Source organism: Corvus cornix, chromosome 5 (assembly GCF_000738735.6).
Source record: "Corvus cornix cornix isolate S_Up_H32 chromosome 5, ASM73873v5, whole genome shotgun sequence".
NCBI classification, from domain to species: domain Eukaryota; kingdom Metazoa; phylum Chordata; class Aves; order Passeriformes; family Corvidae; genus Corvus; species Corvus cornix.
In genome coordinates this window covers 12,001,042-12,024,645 of record NC_046335.1, presented here as the reverse complement: position 1 = coordinate 12,024,645, position 23,604 = coordinate 12,001,042, and the positions used below count along the sequence as shown (strand labels likewise).

Here is a 23,604-nt window from a genome sequence, read left to right as displayed (position 1 = left end):
GGCAAATATTTAGCCAATTTCTCACATTAGTTTAATACCTGCTGAAATAATATGTGCTTTACTTCCCACCTTTTATTGTTTAGTTCAATTTTTGGCTTTTGCATTTTTTGCCATGACAGACACTAGGCTTATTCATAAATTCCCAAAACTTTCTCTATCAGACTTAAATTTTCCAGGCTTGGCCTTTAAACAGGAGCAAACATGGCTCTTCTCTTTTCAGGCTCAGAAACAGGGGAATTTTAAAGAAATATTATGTCTTAAGCAAAGAAAAAAAAATCTTATAATTTATCAAAACCCAGCATTGTAACTAAAGTATCCAGGGATCAAAGCTAATTTTTTGATTGAAGTATCCACATCAAAAGGAGGGGTTTGTTTGTGCGTATCATTGTAAGAATTAGGTCTGATCTGTTCAACTTTTGACCTGCTTTAGTATTTCACTGAAGAGCTCTCCCAAGGCCAAATCCTAGTAAGGGCTCTGGCAGATGAGCTCTTGCCAACTTTGCCGTAATAATTTAAGATGTATTTTTCCTTCCCCCTCAGTCTGCTCTGCTGGCTTCTCTGGCCCTCTTCCAGAAGATGCTGACCACCTGCAGCAGACGTGGCCACGGACAATGTAATGGGGGTTACTGAGGCAGAGGTTTCTTAAATCACTCTCAAGGATGAGATAGAGCTGAGACACCAGTCTGTGATTTGGCGTGCCTTCCCTGCAGGCACTTGTCCAGCTCTGCTGGAGGGCCCTAATCTTTGGTGGAGGAGCACCAGTACACAGCTGTGAGAGGTAACTTCAAAACCAGCTGCAGCTGTTTGCTCCGAATACAAGGAGGAATGGGGAGCCCTTAATCCTGCAAATACTTATGCATGTGTTTATAACTGTGAGCAGTTCCAGGAACTTCAGTGGGGCTTGAAGTTAAATTGGCACGTAAATGCTTGCAGAACCAGGAGCCTGCCTTTTCACAGAGTTGAGCTAAGAAAGCTTTGATTCTCACACATTGGAGAAATATGTTTCTGCAGTCAGATGACACTGCAAGAAAAGTCCCCCAGTCCAGTTTAGGCCTTCTTCCTTTCCCCGAGGCATACCAAGATCAAGACCAGACACCTCCCTGACTGCCAGAATAGCTAATGGCCACTCCTTGGGTCTGTGGGCGGCAGCAGGCTGGAGAGGTTAAGCATGATACCCTGCACTTCTCCTCCTCGCACAGCCTCTTTGGCAGAGAGCACAGCCTGTTTCCCTCAGAGCTGCCCTCCAGGTGAGCCTTACACCAGTGAATATCTCCATGTGTGTTGCATGAGCAGATCAAGAAGCAGGCACTGACAAGGGCTGCCCAGGCAGAACTGTGCCAACAGATCCTCATGCTGGCCAGCCCCAGTGGCCACCAGACACTTCTGGCTCTGGTTGCCCAACCCTGTGTAGGCAACATGAGGAATGGTTTGAGGAACATGTCACAATCTACTTTTGCAGCTATTTTAGCTTCTTAGTCAGTGGCCTGACATCCTGAATTGAATCCATGGTTAGCTGTGCTGCTGAGTAACCAGCAGAGTATTAAAAGGCTTCTCGTCAGAGAGAGATCAGGCAGACTCAGCAGTGTCAGCCTTTGGGTGCTTAGACTGAAGCATCTGAGCAAAAGCAGCCCAGGTCGTTCCCCTGAGGGGCTGGCTCTGGCTGCTTGCTCTGGAAGTTCTTCCCAGAGAATCCCCCATGGAGCCCCCCTTGCCTCCTCCCAGCCCTCCCTCCGGCTCTGGGTCCAAAACCCGGATATTTGTGAAGGGCTCAGACACCAAAGGTCTGAGTCAGGCAAAGCCCTGACTGTTCCCAGGAGGAAAAGTGGCAGCAAATCACATCCCCCACCGGGTGCTGAGGCTCCCACCAGGTCCTGCACATGTCTCTGCCAAGCCCAGCCTGGCTCTAACGCTGCCAGAGCCTTTGCTTGAACTTCATTAAGGTGCCTAATGAGCACACCAGTGTGCAGGGGTATTCTTCACTGACTTTGCGAGTCTGGGAATCTCATACCAAGCAAATACCACATAAACATTTTCAAAGATTAAAAAATAAGTCTTAGGAGCAGCCACTAAACTGGCATTAAAATGGCATGTTTTAAGCAAGAAAAGTCATGAAGTTACAGAGAAATCTGCACTCACAATATTATTATAAACCACGAAGCAGCCTTTAGTAACAGTGTCACAAAACAATTTCTCAGATATTACAATATAAACAAAGACCTTTTTTTTTTCCTTCCCCCTTAAAGAGATACACCCTGGCTTCTGCCACCTTTCCAGCAGTGAGTGTTTGTATTCGGACCCTGCAGAACAAGAAGGTGCAGAGCAAGATGTCAGAGCCTATCCCCCAGCCCACCAGCTCCCCCCGCAGCTCCCCGGGAAGCAGGAGAGCCCTGCGGGGTGGCTCCCACTGCCAACCCCACCGCACAGCAATTAGCTCTGTTCTCCCGCGCAGATTTGCGGCTTAGCCCTTAAAAGCCGTTTCATAAATATTCGATGGCCTTTCCGACAGGGTAATGTGCCTCTGTGACATTAAAGAGGAAACTCTGCGAAGGGGAGGGATGACAACAAATTTATCCACCAATAGCACACTCTTTTGGCACAAAAGCACATTCTTATCTTTACATCCCATAATGAGAAGGCAGGGACGGGACTGTTGCTACAGCTCTCTGGGTGGGTAGATGTAGAGTGCAAGAGAAGGGTGGCTGTAAACTGTTAGATATTTTTTCCCCCTCGCCTTTGCAAACAGAAGGACCCGCGCTTGCGGTCCTGCAGTGGTTTTCCTAAGCCCCCGGTGAGGAGGACTTCTCACACGATGTCAGACTGCGAGGGACTGCCTGTGGGTAAGCGCCAGATTTATATTTACCCCAGTGTCCTGCCGACTGGTTCACATTCTCAGATTGCAAAGTCACACGCGAAGCCGCTTGCTTTTGAAGGGAGCCGGAGCCGTAGCAGGGAGAGGAGAAACTCCCTGAAAACACTGCAGATCCTGGTGCGGTGCCTTAAGAGTCCGTGGTGGAGGGCTGGTGAGGGTGGTAATGCCTGGATTTTCTTTGAAGGCACAGGGGCTGGGTAGGAGGAAGGGTTGTGGAATTCAGACAGATGGTCTGAAATGTTGGTGTCCAGAGAGATGATGGTATTGATGTGTGCAGTCTTGAGCTCACTAAGGAGAGTTTGTGGGGATGTGTGCTGCAGGACCGGGCGCTGTGTGTGGGTCCTGTTTGCTCCTTGATAAACCTTCCCGGACGGTAACGGACACAGCAAGGGCAGATAAATGGGTTTATTTGCTGAAAGGAAATAGAAATGTACCTTATTTTTAAAATAAGTGTGTGACGCACTTTGCCTGTATCTGGGAAAGGGTACTTTACTAGCACTTAGGGCTGTATCTGTCAAACTTCACTGAGCAGAAGAGCACATCAGCAAGAAGCATGTTCCTCAGCTGTTTCTTTTAAAACTTCTGTAGGAACTGTAAATATTCTCTAGGCTGCCTCTACCAAAGGAAACTCTTGTCAAAATGATAGCCTAATTCTCTGCCAAGGCATTTTACTAATAAAGAGATGGACTACTGGAAACATCTTTTATTTTATTTTTTCTTTTGCCATGGCAAGCATTTATCTTTTCATATATGTATATATACACACACGTACTGTGTAGCGTTCAGGTTCCATTGGCCTGTGAAAGCTGTGCATCAAAGATGAGGTTCTGAGCTAAAAAGTGGGGCTGGAGAAGGTGAAGGCTGCCGCAGTGGGTTTTTTTTCCTCCTCTCTCTCCTTCCATTTTGCAAAGCAAATCCCAAGTCCAAAACCGCACACTCATAACCAGAGTGGAAAAATATAAATTATGTATATGGTGCAGAGTGAGCTGCACCATGCACAATTCCCTGTGCTGTTGCTATCAGCTAAAGACAAGAGAGATGAAAACAAGTATTTCCTGCTTACCTGCTCAAAGGGCTGATCTTTAACCAGCAAAGTTTCTCTTCTCCAGGCTTTGATTTTAAAGGCCTGGCCCCAATTTGCTTATTAAGCACTCTGAGCTGGGGGTGGGATATTTCAGGGTGACAGTAGCAGTATCAGCTGGCATCTGATATTAATGATGAAACTGATATTGAGTGTGCATGGCATCTTGTGTGCAGAAGTTACTGATATCTCAATTACCTTTGCTGCTGAAAGGACCTAGGAGTTTTCTTCCAGAAAAATATTCATGGATGCATTGAGGGAAGGGATGTTTTTTATGGGCAGGAATAAAAAATAAAGATAAAATGATGTTTAGATGTGGATCAGAAATGTGCCAGCATACACAGAGGGAAAGGTTTATTTCTCTTTGTTCCCCTAAACATGTCCCCCTGCCCTTTTTCCAGACCCTGTCCTAAGGGACATGTGCTTCACAGACCTTGCATAATATTCTGGTACCTGTACTTATAGATGTGTGGATGCATATATGCATATAAAAATAATCACAAAACCATCAGTAGAGAGAGAAATGGTGGTACTGCTTCAGAGTTATTAAGTAATGTTAGCGAGCCAGTTGCTGACAGCTTGCTTTTCATGTCAAGGAATTTTGAAATAATTCTCTTCGTGGCTATTGCTCTTTGACCAGCTAGGTCAAAGTTTAAAACTTTAGCAGTTTAAAACTTAGCACTCCATAAAAAGAGTTGCAAAAAATCATCATCAAACTTCCTAATACACTAATTAGTGACCACTAGTGCAGAAATGCCCTTTTGCTGAGTCCAATGAGCATAGCAAGGCTGGAATTGTACTTCTGAAATCCTTGGTTTTGAATGCAGCCAGATAATACAGCTACAGAAAGTTGGTGCAGTGACAGATATCATTAGCACTGCAATGTGGCTGCAATCCAGAGCCCTGCTTCTAACACAAACCGTACAGCCCTGTGCATGCGCCCGTGTATACACATGCACATGGCTATAAGTAAGTTTAGCCAAAGCACAATATCAGTGTCAAGTGTATGTACTGCTTCAGGAACCTCTTTGCAAAGGGTATGCCTCACGAACAACCTGGAGAGCTGCACTTTGTAGTTACAGGAAATTAATGCCAGAGTTTTTAGACTGCTTTCAGCCTCCACAAGAATGTAGCAGGAACAGCTGCGTAATTGTTCCCTCAGAAAAGCAGCTCGGGGGAAATGGCTGAACACAATCTTTTACTTAAAGTTGGCTATAGCTGGATATGAACGGGTTGATACACCAATCATTTTTCAAGAGACTTTATTCAGTAAGAGTATCCTACTTCAGTGCTGGAAATGGTTATGCAATTTTTTCATGATGAAAGCATTGGATGTTTTTAAATTTCTGGTTTCTGTTCAATTCCAGCGTGGCTGCACCCTTTCACTGTTGTGGAATGGAAAATTAAACATGTGATGCAAACAAAGTTTTATTTTGTTGTTTGAATGTAGCACAGAAGACATAAAAAAAAATCTTAAATGCCAGAATGCAGATTACATGTAAGCAAGTGTACAGTAATTTTGGATTGAATTCATACCAAAAAAAGGCATGTGAAAGGCTTTTGAGATTTGAAAGTGAACAGAATTCTAAAATTTACACTAATAATTTCCTATTGTAACACAGGGAGATAAAGAAGAAAGAAAGATCAGTCACTTCAGGACAAACGCACTCCTATTTCTTCCTCATTAGCAATTATTGACATACTGATGCTATCCATTAGTGCCAGCTACATAGATTTCTTGTCACTCCTACATGCAGATAAAAGAAAAGCACATCAATTATTTAAGTGCTTCCCCTTGTGTGTAATATTTTCCTCTTGTAAGGAGTCGTAGTTCAGTCCCTGAACTACTGAACAGCTTTTCACGCACCCACCATTTTGATTAGGAATATATGAGTCATGATGGTTCTGGTTCTCAACACAAACCTTTCACTTCAGAAAAATCTCTGAAGTCATGCAAAGGTTCTTAAAGTGTCTCTTTTCTTATTTTCCCCTTTCAGTCACAGACTGACTTTGAATAGCATGTGTAATTTCTTGTGGATAACACCACTGCTGAAATAACACAGGGTATTGAGCTATAACAGATGAAGATTATAATGCTGAAGAAGAACCCCAGGAGTCCCATATATGCATACTTTCTCTGTTATTTACTGCAACAGGGCTAAGAAGGGAAGAAACAGAATTGATGCAGCTTGTTCTGGAGCAGGTGGCATGCAAATCTAACTGAATTTCCTTAAAATTCCTCACAAACTTTTATTGGCTTTGTTTCAGTAGAGGACTTTTCATCTGAAGTATGTTCCTGACTCTTTAGCTAAATACTTCCTTTCAAAGCTAAAATTACATATTTCAAACATGTCTTTAAGACAGACTGGAGCCAGTTCATAAAATTGGTGTTTTCAGAATTAGGATATCCCAGAAACCTGTGGGAATTTAGATTTCCTGAAATTCAACACATTCTGCACTGTCATGGGGAGTCCATTTATCTCAGCCAGAGAGGCTGTCAGTGAGCAAGACCTCCAGCTCCCATGCTGGACTGTCTCTAAACAGCTACTGGAAATTAAATATGGCCCACGTACATTTCTGTAACAAAAAATCATGACCCAGCACAGGCATGAGCACTACTCCTGTCAAATTAAATTCCCCCACTTTCACATACTCATATTAGCATAGGACTATGCTTGAAATTAACATTTCATTAGATTTGGTAAAAAATGTCTATCTTTTTGCAGATAAGTCTATGTCTCCCTTAGGACTAGAGCACCACTTCTGCATTACAGTTTGCAGGGTGAGACCCTGAGTAGAAGGCAACAGCCTGAAATCACCTTGCAGAATGGCTGTGCAGACTGCAGTTAGCGCTCTGGGGTAAGCAGAGAAGTGGGAAGGTTTTTCCAGCATATCAAGCCAGTTACTTGCTGCAATTCAGGAATGAAATGGCATGACTTGAGCATCTCAAGAGAGAGGTCTTCAGGATGAACCATAGCTCCTGACTGCACTAAACCCACCAGCACTGACTTGCATGCTCAGAGCTCCCCAGAAGCATCCCCCTGCCAGGGGAGGGTGAGCCCAGGGTGCCGAGGTGATGAGAGCCTGGCAAGCAGCTCTGTTACTTATCAGGGTTTGTAACTGATAAACACTTCACAGAAACTCTGATCTTGGTGTATGGACCCCCCGGCAAGCTCATTTCCTTTTGTGCTTGGGAAGTCAGCTTAGGAGATGAATGCTAGCTATTAGGAGCAGTCACACATTTTCCAACAGAGTGTTCTTTCATCACAAAACGCAGATGTTTACAAATCAAAATGCAATATTTTGTTGACTGTGTCAATATATTAATACATTTCTAAAGACTGTATTTTTGAAAATTGAAATGGAGTGGGAGCAAGACAGAAAGCCTTTGGATGATCAGGTAAAATCAAATCAAATATAATATCTGGGTGTATTGCCCCAGTTTGACGAAAATGGAATTGAAATACCAGAATTATCTTGGCATCTGGGAGTTCTCCTTCTGACCAGCTCAGTTGCTCCCCCAGAAATTCTGTGCCTTCTCAGTCTGTCCAAGCATTGCCTTGAGCAGCAGAGGCTGTGCATTCAGGGGGCAAACACTGATGATGATGATGAAGCAGTCATCATGGTTTAAAGCTTCAGAGAGGTTTTGGAACATGAAGATCAGGCAACCACGCAAGGAAAAATGAACAACTCTGGTGCCCCAGGAATCCATGTTTTGCAAGAAAAACCCCAGAAGCAGATTTATGGTGACAAGCAAGCCCCATGGAGACACCAGGTTGGGAGCCTGTCAGAGGTATGCCTGGGAAGCCATCTCTGTTCATACAGCATTTTAAGACAGCCCCATGAGCCAAAGTATTCAGCCTACAGTCCATGCAGTGTTAAAATCACCAGGGTGCAGCCTTCACCTGCTTCACAGGTGAGGGCTGAGCCTGGGTTAGAGGGCTCCCTGCTGAGTAGGGGTTCTCACCTTCAGACAGGGCTTTCAAAGCCTTGGGGCTGCATGGCTGAACTGTGGTCTCTTTCCATGCACCTCCTTAGATGTTTTGTTGAGAGGAAAAGGGGCTTTTCCATTTGGGAGAAATCTGAGGCCTCCCCAGACCACAAAACATTGCTTCAGTGCTGAGAAAGGGAGAGAGCCGGGAGAGAGACACAGGGCAAGGAGCAACTCCACATTTGCACTTGGGCAAAATGCCACACACGGCAAAGCTGGTTCCTTGTCAATTCAACAGCAAAGATGAAAGAAGGTGGTCTCTGTTGCAGCCAGGTGTGTTTTCAACTGGAGTTCAGCCTAGCTTAGGCAGACTTAGGGTACCTGTACATAGCTGTGTAGTACAAGCCCCCTCTGCTACTCATAAAGTTATTTCTGACAACTAGCTTAAAAGTTTGCAACCTCTGGAATTAGGAAAATGGTAAACTCTGCTGTCAGCTCTGTTTTTCTCCTCCAGTGTGGTGTCCTGTCCCTTAGGTTTGGTGGTGGTTTGGTGGGAGCTGACTATGTTCCAGGAGTGTCCTGAGCACAGGCACTGGGTTAGTCTTCATCTTCAGCCTCTGCCTTTAAAGTAGCAGGTGAGGTTTCTTTCTGTGCACTACTCTAACTGTTCAGATGGCAGGCAGGGGCTGTGTCAGTTCACAGTTCACTTTTCTGAAGCAGAATGTGAGTGTATGTGCTATGTGATACAGAGGCTTCAAGTGGGGCTATTTGACCTAGAAGAGACATTAACACCCATTTTCAGAAAAGAACTGGTTTTGTTTGTCTGTCTGTTTGCTTTTCTTTCTTTCTTTGAGGAGGGGTGCTGAAGGAGGAGAGCTCTTTGAGGCAGTCAATAGAGGCAGTAGAAGTTAGCACAAATGCTTGCTGCTGGGGTGCTGGTTAAGGATCTAGTAAGGAATAACAGAAGATGCTACGTATTTCCCAAGAGCTCCTCCCCTCCTCCCCCATCCCCATCCCCTGATGGGAGGATTTTCCTTATCTGCAGAAATACTTGGAAGCTGTAGTTTGACCCAGGGTCTGTGAGCAAGAGTACTTGCACAGTACAGCACATTTCTGAACAGTCTTATTCCATGGTATTTACAGTAACTTAAGGCATGCAAAAAATGACCAGTGTGTTCTTTCTTCTCCTCTCCTCCATCCCTCATAACATCTGCAATATTTCCAACGTATTCTGTGTTAAGCCATCAGCATTTAGAAGCCATAATTGCATTTAACAATGTCTGGAGCCTTCTCTTGCTACGGACTTTTTATACAGGCAGTAATTTAGAGGGTGGGGCCCCTTCCCTTTCTTTGCCATTCAGGCTGCAAACTGAATGCCCAGTGTGCCCTCCCCAAAACCTGGTGAGTGCCCAGTCTCTCATCATCATATCCAGTTGCTCTTCTCTCCCTGTTATTGCTTTCCTTAAAGACTGTGATCAGCTCCCTCACCACACACTAGTGGTTTCCACAATTAAATGTATAACATTAAAGATTACCTTACATCTCAGACCTCCTCTAAAACTCACATAGAAGACTGGCAAGATCCTCCAAATGCTTTCTTCTTTGTGGGAAAGAAACTCTGGGGCAGAGGAATGGGCCTCCTGACAAATGCCAAGTGCTGGGCATGGAGATGTTGATAGTGCCCAGGATCAGCTCCCCGAAGGAGTCCTGAGTTTCACGGAGCAGCTGAAGTCACCGTTGAGTCAGCAGGGCACACGGGGACTGGTCATAGCTGCTCTTTGGTTCTGCACACGGTCTGTCAATCACACGAGTTGCTTTTGGAAGAAAAGCAAGCCCTGGCTCAGATGACTCCAAACTGGGCTCAGTAAAATATCTGTGGCCCTTGAGGAATCACAACAAGTTCCAAGAAGACTTTGGGAAGCACAATGCTGTCTCCATCACAAAAAACAAAGAGCATTTCAGAGAGGTGCCAATGGCTGATTTATCTCGGGCAGCTTTTCCACACTGCCCAGGAGGGAACCCCCCCAGCACCACATCACTGCTCTCAGCACTGTTTGGATGGCTCAAGTTTCCACCACTTCAGTGCTCCTCGGGAGAACACAGACTCATCCCCACCACGTATTATGAAGGCATGAAATTAAGAGTTTGGAGAGAAGTTTGAAAGGTTACGGCCCAAAATCCCCTCATAAATCCATAGACACTACTTGCAAACTGGCATTTCATGTGGTTCTCACCTATCTTGAAGATAAATATACACTTGCACACTTATCCTTTGTGGTGTGTTCTTTGTGGAGCTGCAGGACATGCTCTGACTTTGCCAGTACCCCTCAATCACACAGTGCACCCAGAACACTTCCCAGTGACTAATATAGTTGCTGTGAAAATGGTAAAATCCTTGCTTCTGAACCAGAAGGTGAAAACTCCTGTAGCCAACTTGCCTGAAGAGGTCTGCTGAGGAAATAAAGAAATAAAGCACACACACATGAAAAAAGACATGTGTGTAACATCTGAACACCTAAAGAGACTCTAAAACCTAAAGAGGTGACAGCAAGCTGAGTGTCTCAGGTTGTGCTTGATCATGTGATTATGAAGGACTTGACTTCAGGTTGAACTTATAATTTGCACATCTCCCACTCATGCTTTGGGAGCATGATCCAGACTTTTTGGAGTCAAGAGAAGCCTTTCCAGGCCAATGAATTAGGACTCTCAAAAATCCTAAAATTATCATTATCGCCCTGACACAAATTGTACAAATTTTGGCTGGGTCAGTTCAGTTCTATTCCTCAGACCAGCAGCCTGAGCCCTGTGCTGTGTGGCTGGTGACATTTGCTGGGTGAGGCCCCTCCACCAAGCACTCGTGGGGCATGGGAAGCACCAGGCATTAGTCATACTTTGTCCCAGCACAATTGCTCAGAGAAATGTATTTATATATGCACTAATTAAAGCTTAGTGAATGTTTTGTGTTTCCCCTACTGAAACATTGCTAGATATGACTCAGCAGTAAGTCACACAAATAGCCATGTGTGCAGAATTATTCAGAGTTTATATGTGACAGATTGGGGCACATCAAGACTAAGCCAAAAACAGTTGCCAGTGCTGTGGGTGTGTAATTGGAGATGCCAGGGAGCTCTTCTTTCAGAGCACCCAGCACACCACTGTATTTCACATATTCAAACTTCACTGGCAGCTGTGAGCACTGGGCATGTCCATAAATAAGACCTGTGGTCTCTGGTCCAGTACGAGGAGATGAGGACCATGCCATTAGTGACTATTTGGGAAAACCTGGGTTCCCACAGTTTCTCCATGGACCAACACTTCTCCCTTTAAGAGCTGCTCTGCAGCTGAAGCACAGATGAAATCCAATTCCCAGCAGAACTTTTCAAGTAACTTAACCTGAAATTGTTCTTGATCTTCCTGGAATGGTATACTTTACCATGTTCAATATCTTTGACAGGTGAATTGGGATATTATGATAAACAACATATTGGAAACACATGTCATAAAATACAAAACACTCCGGGACCTCATAACTAGATCTCTAGCAATAAGAATACTTGCAATAATAATAATATTAACTTGATATTTCACCAATTGCTTGGAGATGCTCTGCAATGTCAATAGCCTCACACACAAACACCTCTGATACAGGCAGCTTGTCTCTGGGACACTAAATCTGTCATCTTCTACACCTCTTTATCCCAAATCAGAGGCTCCCAGGTTCATCTCATTGCTGTGACAGTCAGCTGGTCTTCTGACATCCATCTGACTTAGGCATGATATCACAATCTCTTTGTGCTGGAGGCATATGGACCACATGTGGAAAGGATTTTGAGAAGGAAACTATTATTTCCTGCATCTGTCATAAATTCCAAATGGTATATTCAGGCATAACTGTTCAAAACCAGATAGTGCATTGATGAAATGGAAGCAATTTCTCTGGGAAATCTCCTCTAAACTGTTTAATTATTCTTAGTGCTGCCAACTCTTTGATGTTTATCATGAGCCTCATACAACTTGTTTTAAATTTTTTTCCCTAAAGCCAGGTTTCTTGGGTCGTGAGTTTTTGGTGGCTGTCAAAATGTCTATGCACTGTCCCTTTTCACCCAGTCAGCAACACATAGGGCTTGTTATGACACTGGAGAGTTTTGGCCAGGTATTTGAACACAAAAGGCTTAGGGAGAAGCATCGTGTGGGAAAGTGAGAGAAAATATGCAATGTCTGGAACAGATATGGCAGGCTGAGGCATACAGTGCTCACATATGTAGGCTGGAGAATAATATTTCTCTAACAAAAGCTGTCTTTTTAAACACCAACCACATTTTCTGCATGTTTTCATTTTGAGTCATTTAATGAAAAAATTGGAGAACTCCAGGGAAAGCATTCAATCTGCTCACAGGTTTTCACAGGACAAGTGTTTGCTTTCTCAGCAAACTCCTCTCCTACAATTGTTTGGTTTCTCCAGATCTTTGGGGAGCATCCTGGCACACAAAGGAGCTGGAGAGCCTTTTTGCTGTCCTTTACTACTCTCTGCCTACTCTGATGTCCTATAAAGTGGGAGGAGCAACAAGATAACTCTTCACTCTTCTCCCACTACACTGGCAGGAGAAAATCACTGAAAATCGACCAGATGACACATTTTTGTTGAGGCATGGTGAGTCTCATTCCCTACTGTAGGAGTTTCCCTGCTCAGGCCAATCAAAACATCACCAACAGCAGCAAGGACTCTGCACCATTTTGGGCTTTGGTGATGCAGAGAGATCATCAGACCCTGAGCAAGAGCATCTCCCTCCTTCATTCTGCCATTGGGATTTCAGCAGGACAAAGCCAGTTCCTGAGGCAGCACATGTGCTCCAGGGCCATGTCCCTCATTTCCAAGGTCAGGTGTCCCTGCAGAGGAAAGGAGGCAGAGGAGCACCCCAAGATGCATGAGAAAACTCACTACTCTCTGGCTGTGAGACACCCCAAGACAGGTAGCCAGGAGCTGAACATCTCCATTTTGTCCAAGGGATACAGGATTAGAAAATACTTGTTTGTACTAAACTGATTTTACTTTCTCCCACAGAAATGTGCCTCAGAGTTGAGTATGTGCATTTGCTTCCTTTTCCTAATGAAGTTCAGCAGCTGGGTTATCCTAGATAATGGTGCCAAATCTTTAAAGATTTCCTTGTTCTGAGATGATTGCTCAGTTGACAATATGCCTTGTTAATTAAGCTGCCTTGAGGGACAGTGGAGAATTGGAGGCAACTGGATGTTTTAATAAGGCACACAAAGAGTGAAACAAGGCTGTAGCAGGAGTCCGTCCCAGCACGGCCCCAAGCCCAGCTAAAGAGCTGATCTTTGCCACCTGCAGTGCCTGCGTTCTCGGAACAATCCCAAATGGAGTTGTTCATAGTGAAGAGCCAGCACAGGGAGAACAAATTTATTTCCCACTACTTGACACAGCGCCTTGCCACAGGCCAACCCGCTCACAAGTCGGGGTCCTGGAGAATGCCAAGGAGTGAACGCAGCTGGGCAGGCACCCTCCAGTACAGCTACTCCAGGCTGTGCGAAATCACTTGTTACTTGCAATGAGTCCCAGACCTGTCCTCTCAGCAGTTCATGGCATCTGATGAGCCCATGCATTCGAATTTCTGTGTTGATCCAATATCAAATATCTATAAAAGTTGTGAAAAATCAGCAGGAATGCTAATTACTCACTGAGCTCAGACTATGGTCAGAGATAGCTCTAGGCTCCTGCCCAGAGATGGAGGTTAACTTTAGTTCAGTCAGAGGTTATTAGATCCCTGTTTCTCCTTCCATTATTTCCCAAAAGCCACTTAGCAGAACTGAGATATCTTCCTTGTCTAAATTCTCCGGCTACTGATGATGTTCGGCTGCCTTGTCTGTACTTGCAAGGCCTTATGCTAAATTTAGACAAGGAGGAGAAGTTTCTCCTCTGGACCTTAATTTTGTGGGTTACTCATTGAATGCTGTGGGCCCAGTGTGAGCTAAAAATCCCATTTGCTGCACAGCCAAGTGGGTTGGGGCTTGAAAAATGGAATTCTTCTTGCTACCTACTAGACCTCCATCTGCCCTTCATGTGAAGGGCACATGCCCTGTGCCCTGAGGGATACTGCTGTGATTTTCCAAAAACTCAGGATCACCTCTTTCTTTTTTATATGTTACCTAAGGCAAGCACTTCTTAAAAATTGTCTCTCTTCTACTGCGTGTGGGGCTCTCAAGAGATCCTAAATAAGTGATGTCTCTGCCACAGTGTGGTGTTCCCTGGAGACACTTCCTCTGAGACCTCTTTGGCCTTTCTTTGGTTCTTTGAGTCCTGCCCATGTGCTGCTGCCTTCCTTGTTCTGCCTGCCAGCAAGTCTTGTAAAAATACCTTGATTTTATCTAGAGAGGAAATAGGAGGCATCAAAAAACCAATTGTATGAATTTATGAGAGTGAAGTTTTTGCATCTGAATACTTATGAAGTAGAAATGCAAAGTAATTTTCTGTTTGCAGTGAAGATTGTGAGGAAATTCTTTGTACTTATTAAAGGAAAGCATCTCTTACTGCTTTCACATCTTTAATAAGAGTGTGTTTCTTCAATTCTTATGTGATAAGCATGGAATTCTACCAAGTATTTGATGATGACACAAGCAACAATAGTGAAATATGATCCAGTTGCTCACGTCACTGAAATCTCAGAAGAGAATTACCGCCTTTAGCAGGGTTCATTTGAGGCATACTACTTAAGGTAATAGGGCTGGACAATCTCATTAAGATTTATTTCCACCCCACTTAAACACGGGTTCAAAAGTACAGCTGGAGCTGTACCGGCTTTATCTTTGGCTTACAGAGGAGATTGGAAAAAGAAGTAAACAGAAAACGCGCTCAGTCGCTCAATCGGCCGGGCCGGGGGACTGCAGTTTAGAGCAGACACAGGCTTATGCCCAGGCCTGGAGGCTGAGGAAAGCAGAACAAACTTTCATCCTTATTACATTTTCTTCTTTTTTCTTCTTTTTTCCGCTCCCGTGGAATTTAGGAGATATTGCATCATTCCATGAGGGAGAGAGAGGCACAAAACAATTGCTTCTGTTCTTCTTTAATGGTAGTTTACCATGTTCACTGGATTTCTTCCAGACCTGAATTTCTCCGTACTCATTTGGGAAATGTATGGGTTAGGAAAAAAAACACTTTCAAACATTGCAGCTTGTGTTGCAGATTCCCTAAGTAGTCTGAGATGTTTACAAAGCTCCCAGCACATCAGGCTTGTCCTGCAGACCATGATATGTGATGACAGTAATCCTTCTATAACATTCCAAGTGCTTGTTCTTGCTTCTGTTGAAGCCATCCAGACTGTGAGTTATTTGGAAGCATTTCTTTTCTTTTTCAGTATAAGAGAAGCAGAGGATGTTTCCACCTGGGAGAGGAGAATTTGCTAGATAGCAAATGCAGAAGCCCACTATATTTGCTGCAGTGACTTCCTGGTAAGGGTGAATAGATGCACCCAGATGCATCAAATGCTCAAGGCCGGCTGCTCCTACCAAAACAGACTCATGGTGATCATGCCCTGAAGCCCAGGAGCTTTTGGAATCAGACACCCTGTAATCCAGAGGCAAAGCTCAAGCTGCCAGCACAGTCCAGCTCTTCCTACTGCAGGCAGCATCTTCAGGCTCATCCTGGTGAGAGGATGGACTGCAGGACTGCAGAGCCAGCACCAAGGGGAGCCGTCAGCAGGCAGATGATGGAAACAGCAGAGGACATGACCTCAAGCATGTCCTTGGTGTTGCTTCCACATGCAACCTAGCCAAGCCCTTTGGTCTGGGAGTGGATTTTCTCGTTTGGACATTGCACTCTCACCCTTCTCAGATTTGGACCATCCTTTGTGGTTTACCCAAATCCAGAGTAAATAACTAAATCCAGAGGCCCCTGGAGAACAGTAAGGCAGGGAAAGGCATTTGGCCCTCCCCAACACTTTCTGTGACAGAGTCAGCTGAGAAGTAGATCCAACGTTGCTATTCCCTAAGTTTGATTTCCTTGGCACTTGTTAGATGCATAGAAATGTACAGTCAACACTGCCATGTAGACAAGACTAAAATCTGAATGTTTGGAAAAAAATGAGGGATTGAATAGAAAGAAAAATGAAGTCGGCAGTTCTAAGGACCCATCACCATAGTATCAAGACACTATTTACAAAACTTCTTTGTTAAGAAGTTTCCGCATGCTCTTTCTTTCAATTTCAGTTAAACTCAATATAGTCACTTAAACTGTGCCCTGAAAGGCCTGTAATCCAAACATGGAAACATTTAAGTCATGTGCTAAAAGAAGAAAATGAAGCTGTATCCAGTGCAATGTGAGGACAACTGGGCTGATCCTGGTGGACCCGCAACAGCCCCATTAACACTCAGGGAAAAAACTCTTGCAAGCCCCAGAGCTGCCATGCTGGGAGGAAAACCCAGACATGCCATTCTTCAGTGGGGAAACTCTCCTGCAAGCCCCAAAGCTGTTGTCCCTAGGTAAAAACTCCCCTGCAAGCCCCAGAGTTGGCCTCCTGGGGTGGAAATCCTCATGCAATCCCCAGAGTTGTTGTCTTGGAAGTCCAAGGCTAGGCCAAAGGTAACAAGAGCTGCCCAGGCAGCCTGGTGAGCTTGGACATAACATGGCCCCTCTGGATCACTGCAACTGCATCTCCAGCACTGTCTGGTACATCCATCCCTGCACTGTCCTCTCCTGTGTGATCAAAGTGTGCTCTGGCCTGAGAGCAGCAGAATAAGCCCTGTCTATTTTCAGTGGCTGATTTGTGTGAAATACAGTTCAGACTCTGGCATGAAGAGGGAAAAATTATTTGGGTAGTCAAATTTCATTTTGTTTAATTTGGAATTATTAAGAACATTTATATTTTTAAACGCAATGTTTAACCTGACAGCATTCCATTAAAATGCTTTATATAACCTCATTAGGAGCTTCTGTGCAGTACTATATTTATTGCAATTAGCAAATATAAGTGGCTCAGACAAACTGCAAGATACTTTTCCTGCCCTGCTCCTATTTTGTTCCTCCATCTCCTTGCCTGCCATAACCTAAGCCTAGCCTAGATTAGATACTTTCACATCTCAGCCTTTCTGTCTGACAAGTCTTAAAGAAGGAGAAATAAAAAAAAGGAAAATTAATGGAAAATTAACCATTAGGAGCCTCTGGGAAATCAAAAGAGCCTTTTAGATTAAGTCTCTCACTAGTGTCAAGGCTAGTAGCAGTACCAATGGCATTAGTGGCACTAAGTTACTTAGTTCCAGTATGATTCAAAATTATCTGTAGCTATGCTCTTATCCAGAGTAAATCCTCATTCTCCCAGGTCTTTTGTTTGCCATCTCTTGACAAGCTAGGTTGCATATAAATGAGCTCATAAAACCTGTGAAGGAGGAATATATTTTCATTTGTATTGAAGTTTCATGCACGCAAATGCTACTGTACCAATACTAGTAACGAATAGTATTAGCAGTTAATGAAGCCAACCCTTATTTGGGCTTTGTTTTGGGGGTTTTGTGCCCTTACTCAGTTATGAAATATGTGAAATGAAAGGAAGGTTTCCCTGAATAAGGACAGAGGCTAATTTTAAGAGATACTTAGACCTCGCTCCAGTCAGTGGCAAAGAGTGGCCAAAATGGCCTGTGTTCCAACCACGAAGGATCTCACAGGATGGCTGGAATTTAGCCTCTGAGGTCTTGCATGGTTTGTGAGCAAATCACAGGCTGCTAAGCCACTTTAAGCCCACAGACTGTTCAAGATCCCAAGAAGGAGCAAAGGTTTGGGTACCTGAGTCTCAAATCCTACCACACATGCCAGAACTCTGATATGAGTGCTAGTTCAGACCTTTCAGCCCAACCTGACACTTCTGTGTGTGCACACAAATGCCTGAGTCTTGACACTGATGAGCAGATAAGCACTGGTGCTTGTCCTGCAGCCTCCGGAGAGGTTTCAGTCCTCTGGCAGAAGGCATCCTGGCTGACTGGGCTGGGATGTTGTGCACAGACAGTGTGGAGGAGCACTTAGGAAGCAGTGTAGAAACCACTTCTAGACCCTCCACAACTGACCTTGAGCTTTTCCCTGGCAATGCCGTGTGGCTGTGCAGGGAAGGGCGGCCGCACCCCTGTCAAGCTCCAGCCCTACCTGGCTGGTCTGCAACACAAGATGTTAATGCTCCTTCTGCCCTTTGTGCTGGACTGCACTTTCCGTGAGTGATGATAGCTGGAAAAAAGCCCAACTTTTCTGAGGCTGTTTGAGGTTTTTTACTTTTTCTGGAAAACAATAAAATAAAGGTGTCCATGAAGTTCACTTACTCACTTAACAGTTAGATAAAAATGCATCCAATCATTACCTTCTTGACTTGAATAGAACTTACTTCAAAGGTGCCAGATACGTGGAGCAGCAATCAGTAAAATTATTTTTCAGTTACTGCAAACATCAAAACTATTGCACAAGGTTCAGAGATCAGTTTAGAGGGTTCATTTTGTGGGCTTGGGCAATGAAGGCCCGGGTTTAAAGGACCATTCTTCAGCTATTAATACCTGTATTTGAGGACCCAATTCACAGACATTTTCTAATTCTGTTCTTTTCTATTGGAGTTGCTTGGGTCACTGCTTCTACTCCCAGCTGCTGCTGCCCTTTCCTCCTAATGCCCTCCAGTGGGACAGCCTGCTACTTCACCTCTTGGGAATCAATCTCAGAGTGTCTCTTGCAGGAGATATGCTCCAAGTGCTCATCACTGGATAAGCACTACCCCCAAAGGCCATTGAACTGTGCTATGTGTCACTGCCACAAGTAGAAACTATCAGTCGCAAGATGTGTGGAGGTAGTTTGCATTCCCATCTGGAAATATTCATGCTGAGTCTCTCTCATTCCTCATATTTTCACTGATTTCAGGGAGCTCTGTTTGGGCTCAACTCATGCTCCTAAATTCTCAAGATCTCATCTATTATTTTTCTTGGAAATCTTTTGATCCAAAAATGCGTCAGCTGACAGGTGTATCTTTGTCTTGTGCCTTGTATAAATGTAATCTTTATGGCAGGTACAGGTTGAACTGAAAAATATCACTGATACCTACTTCCATTGCCTTTCCAGGAACTGATTTAGGAGACATTCTCAAGATTAATGCCTTGGCTGATGGTGAGGAGCATTAAGAGTGGGACCAAGATAGGGTCAGATTACATAAAAGGAGAAACACTTGCTGCAAAATCCACTACTATGCAGAAGAGAGCATAATAGCTCATGGATTAATTTATCAGCATTTCAAAGCTGCTCTGTTGGAGATGGAGCACTACAGCTAGAGTCTGTATTCCAGTTGTTTACTGTGATTTTGTACTGGTTGGTTTACAGAAAATTTTAAAAGAAGGACAAATATTGCCTATAAACCCTGTTGCCAAAGAAAATGTGAGAGGTATTATTTTCAGCTTCTTATTCATTAAGAGGGAGCTGCAGCACTTGAGTCTTGCTTTGCTTTTTGGCTGCTGGGAGCCAACAGTTTTCCTCTTTGAGTGTGGAACAGTGCACGCCCAGCTCTTGAAGGAAAACAGGGAATAAATCACAAGATTTCCAAAGTTACCTTGTTAAAATAATATGTATAGTCTAAGCATGTGCAATCATAAACATGCTGTTGGAAGGGAAAATGTTTGGGGAAACTTTTACAAATTGGAAGACAAATATGCTGGTATCTCTAATTGTGCTCCAGTAGGGACATGTAGTATTATGTGCAGACTGCCTGAAGTCATCACTGCCTCTGCCAGTGGTGTTAGGAAACAGTGTTTCCTAACAAAGACAGATTGTGCCTACAGGGAAACATAAGAGGTGACTGCCAAACAATATCAGTGAATGTATAAAGAAAATACTATTTAGTTACAAAAAAAAAAAAAAAAAAAAGACACAAAAATCTGGTTACGTGGCTTGTCTAAACTGAAGAGACTAAACTGTTGGTAAATAAGATTCCTTCCAACCCAAACAATTCTATGGTTCTATGAACTAAGTATAACTGCCCAAAGGATTCATGTATTATTCCCCAGTTTTCCTACTGCAAATTAAATACCTCACAAAATGGTCCTTAGCAGCAAATATTAAACCAGCTGTATTTTATTAGTTACCAGTGAATCTGCACATCACAAGATAAACAATGTCAAAGAGAGAAAGAGAGAGAGAGAGAAAGAGAGAGAGAGAGAGAGAAAGAGAGAGAGAGAAAGAAAGAGAGAGAGAGAGAGGAAGAGAGAGGAAGAGAGAGGAAGAGAGAGGAAGAGAGAGGAAGGAAGGAAGGAAGGAAGGAAGGACCATTAATCCTAGCATCCCAGATTCATTCCCTCTGAAGATGGTGTTCATGGGCACACTAATTAGTGAGTGGTGGTTTCAGTCCCAGGAAAGGCCTGACTCAGCCATGTGCAGCTGCAGGGGTGCTCTGGAGAAAAAGCAGGTGTTGGCTCCTCTGTGTTTGGGGCTTACATGAGTAACAGCAACATACACTCATTGCCCTGCCCTCTCAGCTAAACACCTCTGATTTACCTGCCCTTCACACTGGAGCAGACATAAAGAAGATCGCTGGGCAACTAAAGAAGCAATCTTGTTCCATTATTCTTCCTAGGGTTGCTAGTCGTGGGTAGAGTTTGCATACAAAAAATAAAGGATAATTCCAGGAATACAGTGATATTGGAACAGACAGTAAAAAATCTAACAGCTCTGAACACAGCCCATTTCAGGTTTAAAATGCCTATCAATAAGCTCAGTTACACATTCATAAATCATCACTTGAACTACAAGGATGTCACCAAAGAGCCCAATTTAATTTCCTCCCAGTCCATGACAATTTACAGGACTCTGATTTAAAACCTCGTCATCACCCTAAGTGCATATGTTTGGGGGCTGGGTAGTCGAATCACATGAAGCCTTCCTCAGCTGTACTTCTAGAAGTCATTCTGTGCAATTATTTATTACTTGCATAAATCAGAGCAATGCAAAGAGGTCTGCCACTGAAGTTTAGCAGCATATTCCTGTTTCTGTTATTATTCTAACATATCTAACCCAAGAAAGGGGAAATTCCTTCCTTGGTTTTGTTTGTTGGGACTTATTTTATTATTATGTTTACGGGGGGGGGAGGGGGGGGCTGGTGTTTTGGTTCTTGTTTTTTTGGGAGGTTTTTTTGACAATGTTATATGCTCCCAGGGAAACAGTAGACAGTGATTTATCGATGATCCTACAGCAGGAGGAAGTCATTCTTGGGTCTTGCTGCCATGGAGGGAGATAAATAAACTAACATATTTAGCTAAAGACTATATAACCCATAGGAAAACAGACTGGAGAGATACACAAGCTGGCACGGAAGATAGTGAGATAGAGAACAGAATGTTTAGATAGAGGCACTTATGGGTACTCCCCACCAACAAATGAATCATCAAGGGCATAACAGGCTATTTTTAGCAGCAGTGTCTATGTTACTTCTGCCTTTTACCTTGAGAAAACTGAAGCACTAGATAGCAGATGCTAAAAATCCACACAGCAATGCTGGGCTTCCTTGTACAGATGGGCAGGACTCGGAGCGCTTTTGGCTTGGCTGTGCAGTAGACCTACAGAGGTGACAGATTAGATAGATAGGTAGATAGATAGATAGATAGATAGATAGCTATTGGGGGTAGTACGCTTTCCCAACACACACCATCACATGGCAGGTATAATGGGAGACCTCAGGCACCCTTTGTGCTGACAGCCTCTACTTCCGTGCTTCCCCTCAGCTCCTCTGAAGGGATCAGGGAGATTGCGTCTTCTGATATCCTAATCATTGCTCTGGGCAAAATCCTTTGACTTCAGCTGTAAAGATCATGATTTAATCCAACAATTTAGCCCAGTAATGGAAACCAGCTGGTAACACAATATTTGGTTTTGTCACGATATTCACCATTTGGAAGTAACGGGCTGCAAAGCCCCTTTGATTTGTGGCAGGACATTCCATTAACATGTTTATAAAAACAGCCAAGATGTTTCCATTGACAGCACTTCACAATTTTCTCTATTACTTTGGTGACTATTCACTTCGAATGGAAAGTGCTTTTCCGCACCAGTGAAGCACAGCTAGTACATAACCTTGGAGCGCTCTGAAGTGCTGGGATGCTACAAGAAGTAACGCTTAGGAGAGCACATCCTCTCTTCGGCACGAACTGCCCGGCGCCAGGCCCCGCACAGCTCCCTGCCTGCAGCACGGCTGTGTCACCCACAAACCGGGATGGAATGTGCCCTGTGGCATCGAGGGGGAGCAGAGCTATTTCATCTGCCTTTCCCTTTTGCGTGATTACCAAGTCGATTTTGCATTCAATCCCTTGTATGCAATTGGTGGTAAAATCTATGCAGGTCTAAGCGTGCTTCCCAAGCTTTTATTGGATATCAGAAACAGCGCGTACTTGTCTGGCAGTGGGGGATATAAAGGCTGTAAGTTGAGAGGCTGATGTTCAAATCCAGCGGATCAGCATAAAGCCCTCAGGATATTATTCTTGCTGCAATTACAAGTAACAGCTAAAGAAAGGGTAGGAGACTCTCACATAGTGAATGTTTCTCTTCAGTTGCTTGTAAGAATACTGCAGACAAGGCTAAATAGTTGTAACTATTGTAAAAATTGATCCCCATTTGTGTCTCTAGCTGCCTCCAGCTTTTCCTTATGGGAGGCAGCAGTGGGTCATCAGTGTGGTCACTGTAAGCTTGGTACAAAATAAATCCTGATTCAAGAGTCTCCTTGAGTGACCTTTGCTTATATGCACAAGTGCTTCTCATGCAAAGAGCCCCAGAGATGTCGATGCTAATAGGTAGATGGTAGAGACAATTTCACTGTGACTGTTGGAGACTGGAGACGAGGAACAAAAGCTCCTTTCTGAGAGCTGCTCATCCATCTCGAATGCTCTGACTCACTTCACCTCGTGTGGGACTGACTGCTTAGAAAAACCAACACTGCCATCTTTTTACCGCGTGTACAGGATCACAGCCTTAGCATACACAAAGCATTACTCATTTCAGCTGATCCCATTAACGCTGAAGACACAGGCTTGCACTTACTCTGGATGAACCGTAGAAGAGGCTTCTGTATGAGAGGATTATGGCTACTGTTCAGATGCTCAACATTTCCTAGTTAAAATATATCACAGTGAAGCAATAGCATCATTAAGAGTTTGCAATGCATCAGCATCTGCTTTATTTCTTCTGTTAAAGCCTTCCTAAAGTTTTTGGGGTTTTGTAAAGCTGTGATGAAATAAAACCTAACTGTTGCTGTTCTTGATTTTCACAAAACTACTTACTTAAGAAATAGACGAAAAAATCTCAGGCTCAGTTGTACAATACAATCAGAATATCAATGCAAAATGGCAATGCAGTGCCATGCTAATGGAAGCAATAAGATGAGCAGATTTCTGGTCACCCAACATGTACCTCTCTGAGCCTGCTTGTATGCGAACACAAACTAAGTCTGGCATAAATTAGATGAACTATGTTATCTCACATCAAAATATTTTCCCAGTTCTACATGTTTCCAAATATATCTAATTTATGCATTTCTGAGCGTGTAGTGTGTATTGCTCACAGCTGAAGCAGGTGTAGCAGCTCTTCTCCTATTTAAATCAGAGATGTTGTTACATATTTCAGTAGATAGAAAAGTACTTCTCCAGGTGGTGCCAGATTTGAGAAAGAAAAAGGGGGTTGACAAATTCACGGAAGGCATCCAACACAAGCCCTCC

General features: G+C 43.8%; 1 protein-coding gene across 1 annotated transcript in view; it reads left to right on the top strand.

Annotated features, from left to right (window-relative positions):
- The first annotated feature begins 2,635 nt into the window (after nucleotides 1–2,635).
- EML1 (EMAP like 1) overlaps nucleotides 2,636–23,604 on the top strand; it is a 122,436-nt gene continuing 101,467 nt past the window's right edge. Inside the window, exon 1 of the mRNA XM_020583442.2 lies at nucleotides 2,636–2,837. Within this exon, the coding sequence (XP_020439031.1) occupies nucleotides 2,810–2,837 (28 nt within the window). The 5' untranslated portion in view covers nucleotides 2,636–2,809. The remainder of the gene's footprint in view (nucleotides 2,838–23,604) is intronic.